At 42.5% G+C, this 22,561-nt stretch overlaps 1 protein-coding gene across 1 annotated transcript in view; it reads right to left on the reverse strand.

Annotated features, from left to right (window-relative positions):
* Window positions 1–21,730, reverse strand: part of RNF125 (ring finger protein 125) — a 36,896-nt gene extending 15,166 nt beyond the window's left edge. The window contains exons 1-2 of the mRNA XM_061170006.1: window positions 21,362–21,730; window positions 1,878–2,031 (exon numbers count right to left, since the gene is read on the reverse strand). Of these exons, the coding sequence (XP_061025989.1) occupies window positions 1,878–2,031; window positions 21,362–21,525 (318 nt within the window). The 5' untranslated portion in view covers window positions 21,526–21,730. The remainder of the gene's footprint in view (window positions 1–1,877; window positions 2,032–21,361) is intronic.
* Between the last annotated feature and the right edge of the window lie 831 nt (window positions 21,731–22,561).

Below are 22,561 nucleotides of genomic sequence, written 5' to 3' on the forward strand. Positions count from 1 at the left end.
ACAGGAAACCGTTTGATACTGGGGACTGGAATACTAAAGCCAGGCTCGTGGAAGGGAGGTAGGGAGGACTCTGAACAGTAAGAAGAGTTGAAAATGGCTGTAGAAGGAATGGCGGTATTCCTGACAGGAGGAAGAGACAGATACAAGAAATACCTCAAAGGAAAGATCAAAATACTTGTGAATAATCAGAAACGCGGGGGGGGGGGGGGGGGTGAAAAAAGGAAGGGGATCTCCACCCAGGATAACTGAGGGAATGCTCTTGCTTCTGACAGGTACCAAAGATGGGATAAAGAACTGGAAGACAAAATAATACGCTGAGTTTGATTTTGTGCATGTTGAATTTTAAATGATGGCAAAATATCAAAGTAAAAATAATCAGTAATGATATTAAGAATGTGAAAAGCTATTGATTTTGAGCATTTACTATGTTCCACAGTGCTAAAAGCCACTTACGTTTTGTTGTTTACCTCTTTACAACCACCCTGTGACACGAGCATTACCTTTTCCCTCAATTTAAAAGAGTCAAACAAAAACTTAGATTGATAACTTGCCCCAGATCACAAAGAGTAAGGGAGAGAATTAATGTTTAATCCCAGGATGTCTGACTCCAAAGATGATGCATGGATTCTGTAATCAGGCAGCCACGAATAGATTTTTGAGTCTTACAAAAATATTCAAAAATGCATTGAGCATTTATTATGTGCCAGTCACTCTTCAAAGTGCTGGGTATACAGCTGTCAATAAAACAGTCATGGTCCTTACCCTCATGGAATCTTGTGGAGATAATGGATAATGGACATTAAATTTAAAAATTCACAAAAGCATAATTACAAATGGTGATAAGTGCTATGAAGAGAAAGCACAGACTGCTAAGAGAAAGTGTAACAGGCTATATTTTAGATGAACAATCAAGAAAGGTTCTCTAGAGAAATTTAGATCTTCAGTACACAATCTCTCTTTTGATCTCTAGACTGGTAATACCTAAATATCCTTCCGTTAGCAGTTCAAATTTAATGTATCTAAGACTTAACTTTGTGGATTCTTCTCTAAATTTGCTCGCCATATTAGCACCTTCACCTACTCATCTCAGAAACTTGGGGAGCATTTTGATACCTCACTGTCACTCACCTCCACATCCAGTTAATTAACAATTTCCTTCAATCCCTCTCCAGAATACACCTTGAAACAACTTCTTATTCCATACCTAATGCTATTACCCTAACCCAGCTTCCTTAACACCTATCCTAAAATCCACTAAATTGGCTTCACCAATCCTGCTTTTGCCCCCTCCAAACCATTTTCCACTCACATGCTAGAGTGATATCTTAAAAATATAAACCTGATCAAAAGCTTATACTTTTTCTATGACTCACTATTGCGTTTAAGATAAAATCTAGAATCTTTGTCACAGCTTCTAAGACCTCACATGATCTAACCAGGCTAGCATAGTAACAACGGAGGAAAACTGCAACAAGGAGGAAGTGGTCAACAGAGATAAATACTGCAAAGCCCAGAACAGTAGAGGTGGAATTATGCCACTGGAATTGAAAATAAAGCTATTCATTGGGTGGGCTGCAACAGCATAGCAGGAATGGAGGCCACATAATAGGGGGTCATGGGAGTAATGGGAAGAGAGGAAATGGACGTGGTCAATGAAAGCATTTGTTTGAAAAATTAAGTGATGCTGGGCATCAGGTGACTGCTGTCCAGCAGCCCATACATAGGAAACCAGAGGAAAGGAAGAGGAGAGGCTGACACAATAAACTTTGGAAAGTCGGGGTAGGATGAGGTCAAAGGCATAGGTGAAATGACTGGCTGCAAAACAATTTTCTCAGAGTTCGAAGCCGGTAACTATGAGCAAAGGCAGGGTCACATACCAGGGTGTCACACTCGGTGCAATTCTGGAACTCGGATTTCATTTTCTTGGCTACATCAGTTGCTGGAACTCCTTCAGAAGGAAGATATGCCCGGCAGTAAGGACAGGTCCACTTATTGTTCTTGAGACTGGTAGCAATGCAAGAACGGCAGAATCTACAGGACACAAACCAAGAATACATCACTTTCCTTAACAGTATAAAGGAGCCACCACTAGGTGTTCATTTATGGAAACTGTATTTTAATGACATCTTGTACACTAAGAGCTGTTCTGCCAAACGAAAGCTCCATCTGCATCCTACAGCTGCTGGGGAGTCTCTTACCTTCCCTGCAAGACCTCCCTGGGGCCACACGTTCTCACCACGTGTGCTGCACGCATTTAAACAGAAGGTGACAGACAAAGTGGTGAAACAGCCTTCCTACAAACAGAATGAAAACTATAACTCAAATATTGCCAGCCATAAAAAAGAATAAAATAATGCCATTTCAGCAACATGGATGGACCTAGAGATGATCATACTAAGTGAAGTAAGTCAGAGAAAGACAAATATCACATGGTATCACTTATATGTAGAATCTAAAAAATGATACAAATAAATTATTTACAAAACAGAAACAGACTCACAGACATAGAAAATAAACTTATGATTACCAAAGGGGAAAGGGGGAGGGAGGGACAAATTAGGAGTTTGGGATTAGCAGATACATACTACTATATATAAAATACATAAACAACAAGGACCAACTGTATAACACAGGGAACTATATTCAATATCTTAATAACCTATAATGGAAAAGAATCTGAAAAAGAATGTATCTATATCTATATCTAAGTGTGTGTATAAATGAATCACTTTCCTGGATACCTGAAACTAACACAACATTGTATATCAACTACACTTCAAAAAACCCCCTATAACTCAAAGGATATCTAACGTGTTCTTTCTTTTCTTTAATCCTATTTTATCTTAAAATCTGTGGGGCTGGGGGGAATAGGTCTTTGCTCTGTGAGATTCTGTGTGTTAGATAAGAAAATAGCAGCAAGTTGAGGAGGTAAAAATACGAAACACGTTAAAGTCTTCATAAAATAATTTTAAACTCATCCTCAGATGCAGGAAATTACCTAATCAAAACTACCACTTTAGGAATGTCCTCCATGTCAAGAAATATATTCTCTGTTTACTTAAAGATGATCATGATAAAATCTTAACACAGTCAACGGAATTCACAGAAAATCTTGACCTATCTATGGGAGCTGCTGAAGGCTACACGTGCACAGAAGTAAAAGTGAGCATTTCAATAGGTTATACACATTAGCATGAGCTGACAGCTCTTAACTCAGCATGTAATATATATTTGCGAATATTGATACACGGCAAAAGTTAAGCTGTTTAAGTAAACTATACATACTGAAAAGTTCATATATCATAGGTATACATACAGCTGAATGAAGTTTCACAAACAAAATTCCTAGTATATTAGCCATTACTGATTCTTTTTTGTTTTTTTAATTTATTTATTTTCATTTTTAGCTGCGTTGGGTCTTCGTTGCTGCGCGCGGACTTCTCTCTAGTTGCGGTGAGCAGGGGCTACTCTTCTTTGCGGTGCGCGGGCTTCTCATTGGGTGGCTTCTCTTGTTGCAGAGCACGGGCTCTAAGCACGTGGGCTTCAGTAGTTGTGGCACGTGGGCTCTAGAGCGCAGGCTCAGTAGTTGTGGCGCACGGGCTTAGTTGCTCCGCGGCATGTGGGATTCTTCCCGGACCAGGGCTCGAACCTGTGTCCCCTGCATTGGCAGGTGGATTCTTAACCACTGCGCCACCAGGGAAGCCCAGCCATTACTGATTCTTAAAAGTACTCTCTTCTGCCTCTGTTATAAAATTCTTATATGCACACAGAGGATGCTTACGACTTCATTGTTCTTGAGGCAGATGCCTCAAGAATGCATCAAGAATACCTTCTTGATGTTGATGCCTGCCCAGCACCCATTTCCCCTTTTTCTTGCCATAGCATCCTGATTTTGCTCTGCAGGAACTACACCTCTTATATGAGATACAATTTGGTGGGACCTCAATCCAGGTGCCCATAATCCCCTGCTGAAGGCAGAGCGCCTAATGTCCGCCACACTAAGTAAACCCTCTCTCTGGGAGATGAATACTAAACAGAGTGACATAAAGACTGATTCAGCAACAACTTGATAGGACTATCCTGCTCTTTATTTAGAACCCCAGATCTGCCTGGGTTCCTACCCTTTTCTTCCTGGGTGTTTTTGTTATTAATGTCATTTGGTAACTTTATATTTTGATATAATTTCAAATTTGATACACTGCTTTTTTTTATTTACAAAATTTTAAAACACTTCCACATACCTTAATTCATTTAACCTTAATAAACCCCTAAGAAAGATCATTATTTCCTTTATAGATGAGGAAACTGAGGTACGTAGAGGTTAAGTTACTTCAGCAAGGTCACAGCTACAGAAAGTGCCTGAACTTTGTTGACCTTAAGCTGTGGTTTCCTGACTCAGAATTCAGTGACCTATCTTTCCACAACTGCAGCTACCCCAGTTGGAAAGAGCAATACTTTCAGAATCAAAAGACCTAAGTCCTCTGCTATATTTTACTTCTGTCTCAGGTGATTAATTGTAAGTTCTAAGGCACATTTGTCCTTGCATTTCTTTTAGTCCCTAAGAATTGGTTCTCAAAGTGTAAGCTTTGAAGGGTATTTATTACAAATGGTCCAAATGCTCAACTCATAATTAACACTTCTAATACAACACCTGTGGTTCTGACAGGAATTCTTTGTTTATATAATTTAGGAGCAAGCAGATAACACTGTGTTTCTTGTCAACTAAAAGTCTTCCCCCTTTTCTCACAGTTTGTTTGAGTTTTATGCTAATACAAACAGAAGATGAATATTGGTGCCAAGGGACTTCCCTGGTGGCACAGTGGTTAAGAATCTGCCTGCCAATGCAGGGGACATGCAAAACAAACAAACAAAATATACTGGTGCCAAGCCCCGTGGTGGGCACTGATACACATCAGCTCATTTTACCTCATTTCGCTCTCACAGGAATCCTAAATGCTGCTTTCTCCTTACCCTGACTGATAGCAAACTGAAGTTCAGAGAGGTGTAACAACTTGCCGAAGTCACAGAGCCAGAAGACAGTAGTATTTTTATCCTCAAACTGTTTTGGGAGAGGCTCAAAGTTTTTAGTCTTTTTTTTTTAATACATTTATTTATTTATTTATTTATGGCTGCGTTGGGTCTTTGTTGCTGTGTGCGGGCTTTCTCTAGTTGCGGTGCGCAGGCTTCTCATTGCGGTGGCTTCTCTTACTGTGGAGCACGGGCTCTAGGAGCGAGGGCTTCAGTAGTTGTGACTTGTGGGCTCAGTAGTTGTGGCTCGCGGGCTCTAGAGTGCAGGCTCAGTAGTTGTGGCACACGGGCTTAGTTGCTCTGTGGCATGTAGGATCCTCCCGGACCAGGGCTCGAACCTGTGTCCCCTGCATTGGCAGGCGGATTCTTAACCACTGCGTCACCAGGGAAGTCCCTGTAGTCTTCTTTATAATTTTTTTTTAATTTTTATTTATTTATATTTATTTTTGGCTGTGTTGGGTCTTCGTTTCTGTGCGAGGGCCTTCTCTAGTTGCGGCAAGCGGGGGCCACTGTTCGTCGCGGTGCGCGGGCCTGTCGCAGTGCGCGGGCCTCTCACTGTCGCGGCCTCTCTTGTTGCGGAGCACAAGCTCCAGACGCGCAGGCTCAGTAGTTGTGGCTCACGGGCCCAGCTGCTCCGCGGCACGCAGGATCCTCCCAGACCAGGGCTCGAACCCGTGTCCCCTGCATTGGCAGGTAGACTCTCAACCGCTGCGCCACCAGGGAAGCCCCCTGTAGTCTTCTTAAAGACACTTTAATTCCTCCCAGTGACAAGCAGAGGCAGCAAAGGTTTGAGATCACTGATGTAGCTGTATAAGCCAGTGGGCTTTACCTAGGGTACATTTCTGCTATTATTTTATAAATACTTCATACATGTTTTTGTAACTATGATTGATAACCACAACAATGGAAATTCCTAGTAGATATTCATGAAAAGTAGCACAATTGAGGCATTAAAATAATTTTTTTTATTGGCGTATAGTTGCTTTACACTGTTGTGTTAGTTTCTGCTGTACAGCAAAGTGTATCAGTCACACGTATACACATATCCCCTCTTCCTTGGACTCCTTCCCATTTAGGTCACCACAGAGCATTGAGTAGAGTTCCCTGTGCTATACAGTAGGTTCTCATTAGTTATCTATTTTATATGTAGTCGTGAATATATGTCAGTCCCAATCTCCCAATCCATCCCACCCCACCCTTACCCCCTTGGTATCCATACGTTTGTTCTCTACGTCTGTGTCTCTATTTCTGCTTTGCAAATAAGTTCATCATACCGTTTTTCTAGATTCCACATATATGGTTTAATATACGATATTTGTTTTTCTCTTTCTGACTTACTTCACTCTGTATGACAGTCTCTAGGTCCATCCAAGTCTCTGCAAATGGCACAATTTTGTTCTTTTTTATGGCTGAGTAATAATCCATTGTATATATGTACCACATCTTCTTTATCTATTCCTCTGTTGATGGACATTTCGGTTGCTTCCGTGTCCTGGCTATTGTAAATAGTGCTGCAATGAACACTGGGGTACATGTATCTTTTTGAATTATGGTTTTCTCTGGGTATATGCCCAGTAGTGGGATTGCTGGGTCATATGGTAGTTCTATTTCTAGTTTTTTAAGGAACCTCCATACTGTTCCCCATAGTGGCTCTATCAATTTATTGAGGCATTTTAAAAATCAAGTCCCTCCCTATAACCACCCCCACTAAGTCTGTACAGTGGTGTTATCTGTGGCATGAAACTCTCAAATGAGCATTATATAGATGTCGTTGCATTTTGTGAGAATATTAGTTGCAAATCCGGTAGATTAGTCAATTAACTGTACTTTTAATAGAAGTGATTATGAACTGGAGAAAACACATCAAGATTAAGGTGTTTTGGAACAGATTGAACTTACTGATTATGAGTATATAAAAACCACAACTTTTAGAAGTGTTACCATGGAAAGGTACTGGATGCTGCTGCACCTCAAGTCTCACTTTCTGGGGTGCAGAAGCAAGACTGCAGAACTGCTTAGTTCAAAAGATCTGAGGGGAACATTCTCTCCTTAAAGGTACAGTTATCAAATTCAAGTCATGAGAGCTGAAGCATCTACCATCCTTACCCTAGCACCTTGGCATGAAAAGTATACAAGTGATCATTTTTTGAATTGTCTAATCAGAATCCTCACAGGGCTATTCAGCTTTAGGTAGTATATATTATATAACAGGGCACAGAGACAAGATAACTCTAAACTAAAACCTCTTAGAAAGCAAAGTGTAGAAGTGTATATAGAGTGTGAGCTTCTTACAGGTTTGTAGATGTGTAAAAACATCTAGGGTAAAGAAAATAAGAACATTTATCTACCTGTTGGAGAAATGGGAAGTGGAAAGGAAGGGGTATATGGTAGAAGAAGGGTATTTTCACTGTTGAATTTTAAGTGTGAACCATATAACCTTATTACCTACACAATAAACAATTCTTTTAAAAAGTTAATTACCTACAACCACTTGGGATAAATGGTCTGGTAGTGTCTGATAAAACAAAACTTACAGGCACCCCTTGACCCTGCAGTACCAAGCCCATGTTTTACTCGAGAAGTTAAAAAATATATCCATTTGTATTCAGAGAGAATGTTTTCACAGTAGACCCAACCTGGAAATAACCCAGATATTTATCAACAAGAAAATGAATAAACAACCCACGGCACATTCCTACAATGGAATACTACACAGCAATAAAAAAGAACAAATTACTGATACAAGCCACAACATGGATGACTCTCAGAGACATACTAAGAAGCCAGACACATGAACTTATCTACGAAACAGAAACAGACTCACAGACATAGAGAACAGACTTGTGGTTGCCAAGGGGGATGGGATGTGGGGGAGGGATGGATTGGGAGTTTGGGATTAGCAGATGCAAACTATTATATATAGAATGGATAAGCAACAAGGTCCTACTGTATAGCACAGGGAACTGTATTCAATATCCTGTAATAAACCATAATGGAAAAGAATATGAAAAAGAATACATATAAATATAAATGTATGTAACTGAATCACTTTGCTGTACACCAGAAACTAACACAACATTGTAAATCAACTATACTTCAATAAAATAAATTTTAAAAAAAGAAGCCAGACACAAGAAAGTACATCTTGTGTAATTCCACTTATTTGAAATTTTTGAATAGGCAAAACTGATCTATGATAGGGAAAAAAATAACACAATAGTGATTGCCTATGGGGGTACATGGACGGGGATGGCTGGGAAGGGGCATAAGGGAACCATATGAGGGGTGATGAGACTATTCTATATCTTGATAGGGGTTTGGGCTAAACATTGGTCAAAGCTCTGCAAATGTTATACCTAGGATGTATGCATTTCACTCTATGTGAAATTTACCTTTAAAAAATCCCATAAACAAATTGTGAACTCTGGTTAATATTATGCATGCTGATATGAGAAGGGGTAGAGTATGCTGATGTTTGTAACCTACTCTAAAATGCATCAAAAAAATAAGATGCATTGATGGATGGATAGGTATGTGATAAAGTGAGAGGTAAAAGCAAATACGGCAAAATTAACAGTTGTAGAAATAGGTATGGATATATGGTTGTTCACTGTACAATTCTTTCAACTTAGCTGTATGTTTGACATTTTTCATAATAAAATGTTAGGGAAAATTAACCACCTTACTATGACTTAAATTTTCTTTACTTTTCAGAAAAATTTAGTTGGAAAACAGGGAAGGGAAATGCTTGGAGGATGAGAGACCTGAAATATTTAACAGAATGTGATTTGAAGAGAAAAACATTTTTAAAAATGATATTTTTAAGAGCATCCAAATTCAGGGAGAGGAAAAGATTACTTTGCATTTATGATTATTTAAATAAGTTTAAAGAGCACAGAACAATTTGAAAGATAATAAAAGGCTGAAGGGAGAGAAAACAAAACTTTAAAAAAATGAATTCGTGTGGCTTTTAGCAAGAACAGTTATTGCATGGTTACAATGAAGATTTATAAAACCTGCACAAGTCTCCCCAGACCCAACCATACAAGCACGCATCACTAACGAAATTTTCACTAATAGCTTATGATTGCCAATGTTTTACATGCCAGAGATGAAACCATGGCAGTGCCCGAGGTCCCTGCTCTCAAGAGTTCTAGAAGGAGGAGAGAGGAAATGAGCAGGTAAACAAAAAGACTGGCAAACGATAAATGCTCTGCGAAGAATAAAACAGTTGACAACAAAAATTGAGTGGGTGGGGCAGAGGGCGCAGTGAGATGGGTGGTCCCTGAGATGACATTTGAAGGCATCAGTCTTGGGAAGATCTGGGAATGGTTTTCCCAGCTGGAAACAGGGACCATTTTCCTGAGGTACAGAAAGCCAGCGTGGTTGAAATGCAGGGGGCCCAGGCGAGGGTAATTGGCAATATGTGAGACAGTAAGGTAGGTAGGAGACCAACCATAAAGCCGGAGCTAAGCGTGATGGGAAGGCACTGGAGGGTTTTAAGTGGGAGAGTGATACGACTTGATTTACATTACGTAGATCACTGGCTCCTGTGTGAAGAATGGATTACAGAGGTACGAGAGTCACGGCTCAGAGCCCGTGTTAAATTCCATTGTAAGGGTTGGTTCAAAAGAGGATGGTGGCTTAGCCCAGCAACGGAGCAGTAGACAGTGTAAGTGGACAGACAGATTTAGTATTGATTTAGGAAGCAGAGGCAAAAGGGTTTACTATATACCAAGTGACAACAAATATATGCCCCATTATGCTAAGTGAAAGAAGTCAAATACAAGACTGTTTACTGTATGACTCCAAAGCTCAGTGACAGAAAGCTGATGGGGTTGCCTGGGGCCCAGGAGTTTGGGGAGTGGATTGATTGTAAAGGATTCGAGGGAACTTCTTAGGGTAATGCAACTAACTGTTCTAGATCTTGTTTGTGGTGGTGGTTATAGGATTGTATACAATTATGTACTGTATCACCTCAAGAAAGCTGAAAAACACAACCCAACTAAACAAAAAATGCCCCAGTGACAACAGGTCAGTAACAACACTGCATGAGAATCACAGAAATACACACAGCACAGAACCATTCAGAATCCTGTAGGGGTCCCTCCCACACAGCCCCAGGTACAGAGTAGCTACTCAGTAAATGGTCAGTAGATTGAAATAACTAAATCAGTTATGAGGAATGGGCCAAAGGGGAATTTTCTGGGCAGGGCCCAGTGTTCCCATTAATAAATAAGTGTTGTGTCCTTCTGGAAGAACCCAAGGGGTAAAAATGAACACAAACCCCAGAGATAAGAAATTCCTATTTGTCTGTCCCCCTCTCCCCCTCCATAAGGTGGCTGAGAATGACGAATGACCACAGACATGATCAGAATTAGGAGAATGTAGGGGAAAGACAGAAGTCAACTGCATTTTTTTAAAGACCGATTTAATGTTTTCAAAAATTCTGAATGAGCTGTCATTGCCTTTTTTCTTTTTTTTTTTGGCCGTGCCTTGTGGCATGCGGGATCTTAGTTCCCTCACCAGGGATAGAACCCGTGTCCCCTGCAGTGGAAGCACAAGTTGTCACAGCTTTAAAATCAGATTTCACACACAAATTCAAATTTCTGGCTTCTCTTGAAAAGCTAAGTCTCCTGCAACTCTGGACTCATTTCCCACGTGGCCACATGGGTCGGTGCCCCTTCCTGTAGACACCCATCCTCCTCGCTCACTCACACCACTTGCCTCCCCCCCTGCTGAGTTTGCAGCTCCTGATGACATCAATCAGGAACCAGATAATGACTCTAAGAACTTTAAAACCAGCTGGGAACTTAATTATCCCACCCCCATTGTTTATTTTATTAACCCCTTTCTGTTTCTCTAATTAAGTGATTAGCAATAAAACTCATATAAGGAAAGGGCAGCAAGGTATTGGAGGAAAATGGGGAAAGCGTTGCTGAGGACACTGGGTAAAGTTATGCACGCAATCTTAAGGGGGAAAACTGCACCCTAAGTATAGGAGAATTAAAGAGGAAAGGGCTGTATTAGGGACTCCATGGGGCCTAGGGCTAGACAGGCAAAATAAGTAGCCAGAGGTGGTCCCTAAATGTGGTTCTGGAAGAAGCCCTTGGCAACATGTGGTTGGTCTAACATTTTCGTTATGTTCTCGACAATGGGCTGCCTCACTGTGGGTAGGCCAATATGAAGCTGAATGAAAATCTTGGGCTCCCTTGGGGAGCTGGAACATATAAATAGAATAAGGGGAGTTGCAATTGTTATTCAAAGGGAGGATGAGAGTCTCAGGCTAAAATACTCCAATATAGGACAATACACACACACACACACACACACACACACACACACACACACACACACACAAAACCAGTCTCCCTCTTCAGTGATCCAATGATGGATCGATCAGCCTGGACAGTCCCAAGCGCAGCTATTCTTAGAGCACAGGCCTTCAGCCACTGTCCCTCAAGATTTCCTTGGAGGTGTTTATGTATTCAATTAGGTTACGCTCAAAGTCCATCCTGGGAATCATTCTGCCTCCAAAAATTGACTCTGCATATCTCTACACTCCTTTACATGTTGATTTTTATATTTAGCCTCCTAAGGAAAATTTTATTTCCTTTAATCTACAGTCTTAGAGGGGTGACTCTCTATAACCCTCAAACACTGTCCTCAACTTGCAGTATCTTACGTCAATTAAATAGGGTTATCTGAGGCTGTACTTCTCAAATCTTAAAATGCATATAAATCACATGGGCATCTTGTGAAAATGCAGATTGCGATTCAGCAGATTTGAGTTGGGGGCTGAGATTCTGCAACGCTGCTGGTCCTAGGACCAGTAGTCAGGTGCTAAAGAGAATCCTGGTGTAAAACTCAGTCTGCTACATTATTTAGGTTCTGCTTGTTGGAGAATACGTAATTTAATAGATCACTAATATTTAATGTGCCTACGACAACACTAATGTTGCTAAGTAACACAGAGCAGTCCAACCACCAGATGAGGCAAATTTCAGGCCAGCTTATTACATCTTTCTAAAATTCTCGGTAATACAGGCACAGATGAGTAACCCTATAAAAGGAAGGGAGTTCAAAAACTATCATGGGACTCCTATCTATGACTCAAACTCCATAGCACCAGCTGGCTGGCACTATGAAATGGTTGTCCAAAGTTGTGCTCACCAAAGTATCCAAATTTTGTCTTTTATTTTTTTTAATAAATTTATTTTTTATTTATTTTTGGCTGCGTTGGGTCTTCGTTGCTGCACGTGGGCTTTCTCTAGCTGTGGCGAGCAGGGGCTGCTCTTTGTTTTGGTGAGCGGGTTTCTCATTGCAGTGGCTTCTCTTGTTGCGGAGCACAGGCTCTAGGCACGCGGGCTTCAGTAGTTGTGGTATGCGGGCTCAGTAGTTGTGGCTTGCGGGCTCTAGAGCTCAGGCTCAGTAGTTGTGGTGCACGGGCTTAGTTGCTGCACGGCATGTGGGATCTTCCCAGACCAGGGCTCGAACCCGTCCGTGTCCCCTGCATTGGCAGGCAGATTCTTAACCACTGCGCCACCAGGGAAGCCCCAAATTTTGTCTTATTATTATTATTTTTAAATTAATTAATTAATTTATTTTTGGCTGCATCGGGTCTTAGTTGCGGCACAAATCATTCACTGCAGTGCACAGGCTCTTGGTTGCAGCACTCGGGCTTCCCTCCAGTAGTGGCACCCGGGCTCCAGAGCACGTGGCTTCTGTAGTTGCAGTGCGCGGGCTCAGTAGTTGCAGCACGCACGTGGGATCTTAGTTCCCCAACCAGGGATCAAACTGCGTCCCGTGCATTGGAAGATGGATTCTTAACCACTGGACCACCAGGGAAGTCCCCCAAATTTTGTCTCAGAGTCATTCATTAATTCAAAATACTTAACACCTACTAAGCGCCAGACCTTAAAGGAGTGGCAATGCGGAAAGTAGCATTCCTTTATTAGAGCAACGGCTCTCAAGAGTTTTGGGTCTTGATGGTACAAAAGACTCCAATCATCCTATTTTAAGTGATGCTTACCCAAGTACATTAGAAGGAGGAAGCATTCTATATACATTTGTTTTAGCATCAGGGGCCTGGATGATTTCATCTTAAAATCAAATCACAGGTCAACAGGCACATGAAAGGATGCTCAAGATTGCTAATCATCAGGGAAATGCAAATCAAAACCACAATATCACCTCACACCTGTCAGAATGGCTATCATCAAAAAGAACACAAATAACAAATGTTGGAGAGGATGTGGAGAAAAGGGAACCCTCGTACACTGTTGGTGAGAATGTAGATTGGTGCAGCCACTGTAAGAAAACGGTATGAAAGTTTCTCAAAAAACTAAAAATAGATCTACCCTATGACTCAGCAATTCCACTCCTGGGTATATATCTGAAAAAAACGAAAACACTTATTTGAAAAGATACACGCACCCCAACATTCATAACAGCATTATTTACAATAGCTAAGATATGGAAGCAACCTAAGTGTCCATCAACAGATGAATGGATGAAGAAAACGAATGGACTACTACTGAGCCATAGAAAAGGAACGAAATTTTGCCATTTGCAGCAACATGGATGGACTTGGAGAGCATTATGCTAAGTGAAATAAGTCAGACAGAAAAAGACAGATACTGTATGATATCACATGTGGAATCTAAAAAATACAACAAACTAGAGAATATAACAAAAAAGAAGCAGACTCACAGAGAACAAACTAGTGGTTATCAGTGGGGAGAGGGAAGGGGGAGGGGCACTTTAGAGGTAGGGGATTAAGAGGTACAAACTATTAGGTATAAAATAAGCTACAAGGGGGCTTCCCTGGTGGCGCAGTGGTTGAGAATCTGCCTGCCAATGCAGGGAACACGGGTTCGAGCCCTGGTCTGGGAAGATCCCACATGCCGCGGAGCAACTAGGCCCGTGAGCCACAACTACTGAGCCTGCGCGTCTGGAGCCTGTGCTCCGCAACAAGAGAGGCCGCGATAGTGAGAGGCCCGCGCACTGTGATGAAGAGTGGCCCCCACTTGCCACAACTAGAGAAAGCCCTCGCAAAAAAAAAAAAAGGAAAAAAAAAAAAAGCTACAAGGATATATTGTACAAAACGGGGAATATAGCCAATATTTTATAACTAAATGGAGTATAACCTTTAAAAATTATGAATTACTATATTGTACACCTGTAACATATAATATTGTACAGCAACTATACTTCAAAAAAAAATCAAATCACAGGTCAAATATTATGTCAACATAAGTTGCAATCAGATGGGAACCTTCCACAAACTCCCACTACTTCAATTCAACTACTTGCATCTGTGCCCATTTAATATTCTACATCCTCTTAAATGGATGAACTGTCCATTCTCCTGCCTAAGGCCAAGCCCCCCACTGTAAATCCTAGCTCCGCAATTCTCTTCTCTCCTGTGCATCAAAATTTCCCTCACTATTGGTTCATTTCCATCAGCATACAAAATATTCCATTCTTCTTTTAAAAGAAAATTCTCTTGATCCCACTTCTTTTTCCAGCTATTGCCCAATTTCTTTCTTCCCTTTGCCTCTAAACATCACGAAAGGGCTTTCTCTACTCCCCATCTCTATCACGTACTCGACCTTTAAAGCAGCACTGGATTCAGCGGGTCCCTCTTCCCTGGAAAATACTTCTTGCACTCACTCAGCCTCCAGGACACCTGAGGGTTTCCTTCCTCTCCTTTGGCTGCTGCTTTTCTGGCTTCCATGTCCCAGCTTCTTCTTCTTCTTCTTTTTAAAATAATTTATTTATTTATTTATTTATTTGGTTGCACCGGGTCTTAGTTGTGGCAGGCGGGCTCCTTAAGAGTTGCGGCCTGCGAACTCTTAGCTGCGGCCTGCATGTGGGATCTAGTTCCCTGACCAGGGATCGAACCCGGGCCCCCTGCATTGGGAGTGCGGAGTCAACCACTGCGCCACCGGGGAAGTCCCCATGTTCCAGCTTCTAAATATCGGTGGGCACCGCTGCTCAGTCCTTGGACCTCTATTCTTTTCTAACTATACTTAACTCCTTGATGAGCTCATCCAGTCCCACGGATTTATATCGAGTATATGCTTATGATTCCCAAGTTTATTATCTACAGCCCAGCTCCTCCTCTGAACTCCAAGCTCACATATCCAATTGTCCACTCAACAGCTCCACTCGGTTGTCTCAAACTTGGCTTGTCAGTAACTGAACTCTTGACGTAACCGTGATCTTCATCCCGTCCTCTTAGTCTCTCCCATCTCAGTTAGAGCGGCTCCAGCCTTCGCTCAGGCCAAGCACTTTGCAGCCATCCTTGATTCTTCACTTTCTTCCACACTCCGCATCAAATCCATCGTGTCACCGGCACCTTCAAAGATATCTCTATAGTCCTACTATTCTCACCACCCCCACGGTCCCCATGCTGGACCCGTCCTCTCCCACCTGGATTACTACGGCGGCCTCTGAACTCAATCTCTTCAGCTTGCTCCTCCCTCTACAGACTATTCTCAGCAGCCCGAGAGATGCTTTTAAATCAGCTCAAGCCATGAATCTGCTCAAAATCCTCACTCAGAGGAAAAGGCAAACTTCTTATAAATGTCCCCACACCAGTCAAACTAGCTTCCTCACCTCCTGCTTTCCTCTGGACCAACACTGTACAAAATAAGGCCCTGTTTATTAAGAGTCCATGCTTAATTAAGAATAGAAATTGAGAGAAGTAATATTTAGAAAATTGTATAGGAATCTGACAGAGTAATATTATGCTGTTGAATCTAATAACAATTTTTCAAATGACGTCTTGTATTTTATATATCTTTTTTTTTTTTTATTGGCCGCACTTCATGGCTTGTGGGATCTTAGTTCCCCAACCAGGGACGGATCCCGGGCCACGGCACTGAAAGCACCGAGCCCTAACCACTGGACTGCCAGGGAACTCCCTATCTTTGGTATTTTTAAATTTCATTTTTCCACAATACATTTTTTATTTTATAAAATTATTGGTCTATGATGGGCTGGAAATTAAAACAAAACACTTCAGAGGTTCTTTACAACAGATAATTTAAGATGCACTGCTCTAAATATCCTAATATTGCAACTCCCACATACTTCCTATCTCACTTCTTTGTCTTATTTTTTTTAATCCTTAACACTATATAACAAACTACATACTTAACACCTGTATCTTGTTTATTGTCCACCTTCCTCATAAGAATGCAAACTCCAAAAGGATAAGCCTTTGTGTCTGTGTGCTCAGCACAGAGCAGGTCACGTTGGCTGGATCAAAAAACGAATGCACCCCATGCAACAGTAGGCCTAACCAAACAACCCACAGCAAACTAAAATGATAACGATGAAGCTAAATAAACAATGACTTTAATTTTAAGAAAACTGTGGATTCCTACTGTCTGCTTGAGCAACATGTAGGTGTGTGCATGGCTGCCTGATAGTCAGGCTTCTTAAGAGAATTCTGAAGTGTCTTCTAGTAAAGCCTGATAATGATCTAATTTTTGGTTTTGATCACCAGATTTTAATAACCCTTAAAAGCCTGTTGAAAAGATGTGATGGTTAGTCTTATGTATCAACTTAGCCAGCCTATAGTACTCAGTTTAATTCAACACTTAAGCAAATGTTGCTGTGAAGGTATGTTGTAGATGTGGTTAACATCTATAATCAGTTGACTTCAAGTAGAGCAATTACCCTCAATAATGTAAATCAATTCCTTAAAATCAATCTCTCTTTCTCTCTCTCTCCATATATTTATATATAACCTATTGGTTGTTTCTCTGGAGAATCCTCACTGATAGAAAATATGTATAAATATCTATAATAAATAATAGGATAAGTAGCTTTAATCTTAGGTTAAAAAGAAGTCTTTGGGATTGCGTATCTCCTGTAAGAATGAAAGCACTGTGGGCTTTGGAAGTGAAAAGGGTAAAGGGAGTCAAAAGGTACAAACTTTGAGTTATAAAATAAGTAAGTCATGGGATGTAATATACAGCATGGTGACTATAGTTAATAATACTGTATTGCTTATTTGAAAGATGCTAAGAGAGTAGATCTTGGGACTTCCCTGGTGGCGCAGTGGTTAAGAATCTGCCTGTCAATGCAGGGGACACCAGTTCCATCCCTGGTCTGGGAAGATCCCACATGCCGCGGAGCAACTAAGCCCATGCACCACAACTACTGAGCCCGTGTGCCACAACTACTGAAGCTCGTGTGCCTAGAGCCTGTGCTCTGCAACAAGAGAAGCCACTGCAATGAGAAGCCTGCGCACTGCAACGAGGAGTAGCCCCCGCTCGCCGCAACTACAGGAAGCCCCTCTGCAGCAACAAAGACCCAACGCAGCCAAAAATAAATAAATAAATAATTAATTAGGAAAAAAAGAGAGTAGATCTTAAGTTATCATCACAAGAAAGAAAAATTTTATAACCATGTATTCTGACAGATGTTAACTAGACTTCTGGTGGTGATCATTTTGCAATATTTACAAAAATTGAATCATTACGCCATACGCCTGAAAATAATATAATGTTATATGTCAATTTTACCTCAATAAAAATTTTAATATAAAATAAAACATACTAAAATTAAAAAAAAAAAAGAATGAAAGCACTGATGTCTATTTCTGGGTCAGTTTAAAACACATCAGGAAACCCTCAGACTCTACTTCGAGAACCATGAATTTGATGCTCATACTTGACCACAAATGGAACGTTTTAATCCATTTACCAGAAAGCACTTCAGAACTATCCTCAACAGTTTCATTTAAAAAAATTAGGCAAATTCTGTGACTTGGAGCAACTCAACCCAACTCAGGTCTATGGCGATGTGGCTCTTTGTACCGTATGGTCTGCTCTGGTTTGTATTTAGCTCTCTTAGGCCCATCCTCAACCTCTTGACCCTTTTTGGTAACTCCCTTAGCTCCAGCCTTGAGCTCTGTCCCTAAACCCACTTTCCCAGTGCCTTTGGGACATTGCCATTTAGATGTCTCCCTATCAGACTACTGTACATTCAACAGGCCTAATTGTGAGTTCATTAACTTCCTCCTGAGCTAAACTCTGTCCCCCTATATCTCTGTCTTCGACTTTTGTCTCCCTCGGTATCTACCATACCAAATTTCTTGAATATTTCTTTTAAATGTAAATCAGATTCCGTTTTAGTTTCCCTATGCAGTTTCAACTCATCTACTCCCTGTTTCCCCAGCTCACTGATAATAGAAAAAAGCCAGAGGTAGGAAGTCTTTTCCCCCAAATCTACTTTTACAACTGATACGGAGATATGAATAACGTCAGTTTGAAATGACAGACATTAAAATGGAACTTCTTAAATTAAAGTCCACCAAATGAAAAAAGAACTAAGCTAAAAGGAAGGCTATCTGGGACATCTTGGAAATGTCACAGACTTATCTTTTGTGGCCCAGTTTTATTCCAAAAGAAACACAGAGATAAGAAATAAAACCTGGGGGCTTCCCTGGTGGCACAGTGGTTAAGAATCCATCTGCCAACGCCAGGGACACGGGTTCGAGCCCTGGTCCAGGAAGATCCCACATGCTGCGGAGCAACTAAGCCCGTGCGCCACAACTACTGAGCCTGCGCTCTAGAGCCCGAGAGCCACAACTGCCTAACTCCGAGCGCCTAGAGCCTGTGCTCCGCAATGACGAGAACAGAATGAGAAGCCCGCGCACCACAACAAAGAGTAGCCCCCGCTCGCCGCAACTAGGGAAAGCCCGCGCACGGCAACGAAGACCCAGCACAGCCAAAAGTAAATTAATTAATTAATTATTTTTAAAAAAATAATAAAACCTGTTCATGGGTTTTTGCTTGCTTTACGGAATGACTTTGATGGAAATAGAAACTATGTTTTGACACCTGAAACTAACACAACATTGTAAATCAACTATACTCCAGTAAAAGTTAAACAACAAAAAAAGAAACGTTTTGAGCCTATATTATGGGCTACTTTTACACTTTAAATACTCATAAAAATTCCATTACTCACGTTATTTTACAAATGAAGAAGCTGAGATTCAAAAAGATGAACCAAAGTGGTGATTACACAGCTGGTTAGTGGCTATGAAGCTCTCACTGTTTTACTGCATCACAATACATACATACATATTCATTCAAGGTATTGTTGCCATATTATACTTGCTTGACTTGAAACTAGTTTATAAACAGAAATTAGCAATAAACAACCCAGTTCAGCAAGTTTGGAAATTAGCTTAATTATGGGATAATATAGAGGTTTCATTTGCACTTCCTCATTTTCCAAATTAAGTTCAATGGAAGAGAGTAATTCATTTAGGAAGTACAAACAGTGTTAGGAAGGCTCACCATCCCCAGAGCAGAAGGGACTCTAGTTCACATTTACAAAGTGGAAGAGGCCCAAGTAAATTTGCCAAAAGTAGGAATATGGAAATTCTGCCCCCCGGCCAGAACAATGGACATAGATTTGTCAAAACAAAGAACAGTAAAGTGAGGGAAGGCAATTTTGTCCAGCCCTTATTGTGCTACTTCATGACTATTTTTCCAGTTGCTGGTTTCCTATTCACTCTAACAAAGAAAAAGATTAAACAAAGGATTCAACATTTTGCAAATTTATATAACTCTTTAGCAGAAGCAAAACACTGCACACACTAAGTTATAGCATTCAAAATCCAAACCAGGGAAAACAGTAAGATAACAATCTCCAATAGCAAAGCTGCCCAGTTCAGTTCTACACAAGAAAATCTTCCAAGACTTGAGGCCCACTGTGTGTCTTCGGTGCAACCTAAAAGTTTTAATGCTAATACAGACTAAATTTAAATGCAGGTATCCTGGGGTTATTACTGCTCTGAACTAATCAATGTATTTCATATAACGCAATAACATCTCGGCTTCCATCTTGGCCTTGGGGAATTATGTCAATGAGCTACATCTGGACAGCTGGGAAACAACGTCAGTAATCAGACAGGAGGTAAATTAGCCTTGAGTTTAAAGTACAGAGCTGAAACAACAGGCCCTGAAACTATGGCCACAAAAGAAGGCCCAGGGACACTCTTTCTTTAAACATTGTGTGGGCTGCAGATTTTTCTCCCTGGCTCTCTGCTGGGCTTTTCGGTGTTGAAAACTGCTTCTCAGATACTAGGCTATAGGTGTCAAGGACCACCTAAGTCCTTTTAAAGACGGTTTGTGCACTTGCATTCATGATTTATGATACTTCTTTTTTCCTGATAAGCCAGAAAGCACTTACTGCCTCGGGGCTTCATCAAACTAGTTAGTCGGCGGTCCAGATAAGACATTAAGTGGGTTTCCACTCATGCTCTATGAAATCCCCTCCCCCGCCCGCCCCCCACCAATCTCACCCACACACAGTCACACACCCACGCATCCACGGGAAGAAGGCTTTTAAGCAAATAGAACACAAACTCATAGATCCAACCCCTACTACTAGTTACTCAGGCACACGTTAAGGACGTGCCAATTTTATAAAGGGATTTTGTTTTAAAACTCTTCCTAGAAACTACCACGGCTGTGCGCTAACAGCGAGTTTTAGTTGGTGTGTACGTGGTTTAAGACAGTTATTTTTATCTCTACTTCCTACCGCGGTGGGGAGGCGGTGCGTAAGGCAGGTAGTCTGCGACCTCCTTTACTCGGTTGGCTGTGTTTTAAACTGCTGCATTCGCGGGCTTGGGGGGTAACGTTCAAGCCGCAGACCCCGCCCTGGCGGCTTGTTCAACTCTTAACGACTACAGAAAGTCACTTGGACGTTCCCGTTTGATTGACCTTTGAGGGGTTTGGGTGTCTGTGTTGGGAAAGGGAGGTGGGGATGGAAGGACAGTTTGCACAGATCCTTGTTTGCTTAAGAGACCAGCCTCGCGGGCGTTCTAGAACACGTGCACAGAGCCAGCAAAACAAAACCGACCCGGGTTCCGGGCGGAGAAGGAAGCACCGCCCGATTAACCGAGTGGAGCGGGAACTGCGCTCGGCGGGAGCCCCTGCCTTGGGCCCAGGCGGGTGCTGCTTCTCCTGCCAAGCGCGCCCTCCTCAGCCGGCAAGCCCTTGCTCCCCGCGGCTCTCGCGCCCGGAATTCCCGTCCCAGGGACTCCGCACTTGGGCTGCGGGAGGAGGCGGCTCCACGGGGGCTGCAGGGCCCGCTTGCTGCTGTTTTCTCCTCCTGAAATCCTGTGTCACCTTCCGACTGGGCACTTTCCCCGTGGTCCGCTCTCGACGGGTCCAGGTCTCTCCCTGCAGCAGTTTCCTTCAAGCGCCGGCTTCTGAACCCCCAGATCCCCAACGGCTCCGCTAACATCGCCCTCCCCAGGGGGTGGGCGGGCAAACCCAGCTCCCCTGGCACTTACACGTGGCCACAGCGGGTCCGGACGGGGTGGTGCAACACCTCGAGGCAGACGGAGCAGTCGAAGGACGTGACGGGCAGCTCGGGGTCCCCCCTGCGCTCCAGGGCCCGCGGGGTGGCCGAGGCGGGCGCGGATTTTCCGCTATCGCTGCTCAGCACGGAGCCCATCGCTGCGCCTCCGGCCCAGACCGTTGCCAAGAGCCCGGTGCCTGCAGCCGGCTTGTTTTGTTGTCGCGCGGTGGAGGAAGGAAGTCCCGGCCCAGCCGCGATCGCCGCCTCCCAGAGCGCGCAGCCAGCGCAGCCCCGAAGCAGCCTCCGCCGCGGGGCCCAGCCTCGGTCTGCGGCAGGCCGAGTGCGCGGCCGCGCGTCTGAAGTGAGCCTTCGCTCGCTGCCTAAGTCTAGGCTTGGAGGCGGAGGCGGCCGCCGCACCGTGCACGCCGCGACGTCCAGTGGCCCTGGGAGGACTGAAACCTGACACCTCAACTGCAGAGCAGAGGACCTGGGCGGGCAGTGAGCCTTCCAAGCAATCGCCCGCCTCCTCCTTCCGAACCACTGTAGCAAGTGAATGAAAGTGCGGGCGTGGTCCTGTTTGAAGGCAATCAGAGAACACCCACTTGTAAGGTGGTGGTCCTATGGGTCCTGCACTGTTGTAATCATAATAGGCCACAAAGATGATCTACGAGCGTCTCCTAAGAAAGTGCTAATCACCACCTCCGTCATGTAATCAACACTGCATAAATGGAGAGGTAGCATGCAATAGTGGAAAGAGTTCTGGGACCTGGATTCGAATCCTAACGCTAGGACAGGGATTCTAGTGCTAAATCCTAGGACCCTCCCGTCTCCCACCCCTTCCAGTTTCGTCGCCTTAGAATCTCCTGCTGTTGTTTGTATTCCCCTCTCCATCCTCTTTTGAATATTTATGACCAAATATAGCATTTATTAATTCACGCGTTTAATAAGACTTTAATGCCCACTGCATGCCAGACTCCTTTCTGGTGATGGGGACACAGTTCCCAACAAGCAAACAAAATCCCAGTTCTCACAGAACTTACTTAAAAAACATTTTTTTTTTTTTGGAGATATAAATTCACGCTCTTTTTATTTAAAAAAATCCATGGTAATACATAATATGCATATGCAATACACACAAACGATAATACATAATAATTCTATAAACTTCACCCAGTTTTCCCCAGACTTTACT

The sequence above is a fragment of the Eubalaena glacialis genome, chromosome 15 (assembly GCF_028564815.1).
Source record: "Eubalaena glacialis isolate mEubGla1 chromosome 15, mEubGla1.1.hap2.+ XY, whole genome shotgun sequence".
Taxonomy (NCBI): domain Eukaryota; kingdom Metazoa; phylum Chordata; class Mammalia; order Artiodactyla; family Balaenidae; genus Eubalaena; species Eubalaena glacialis.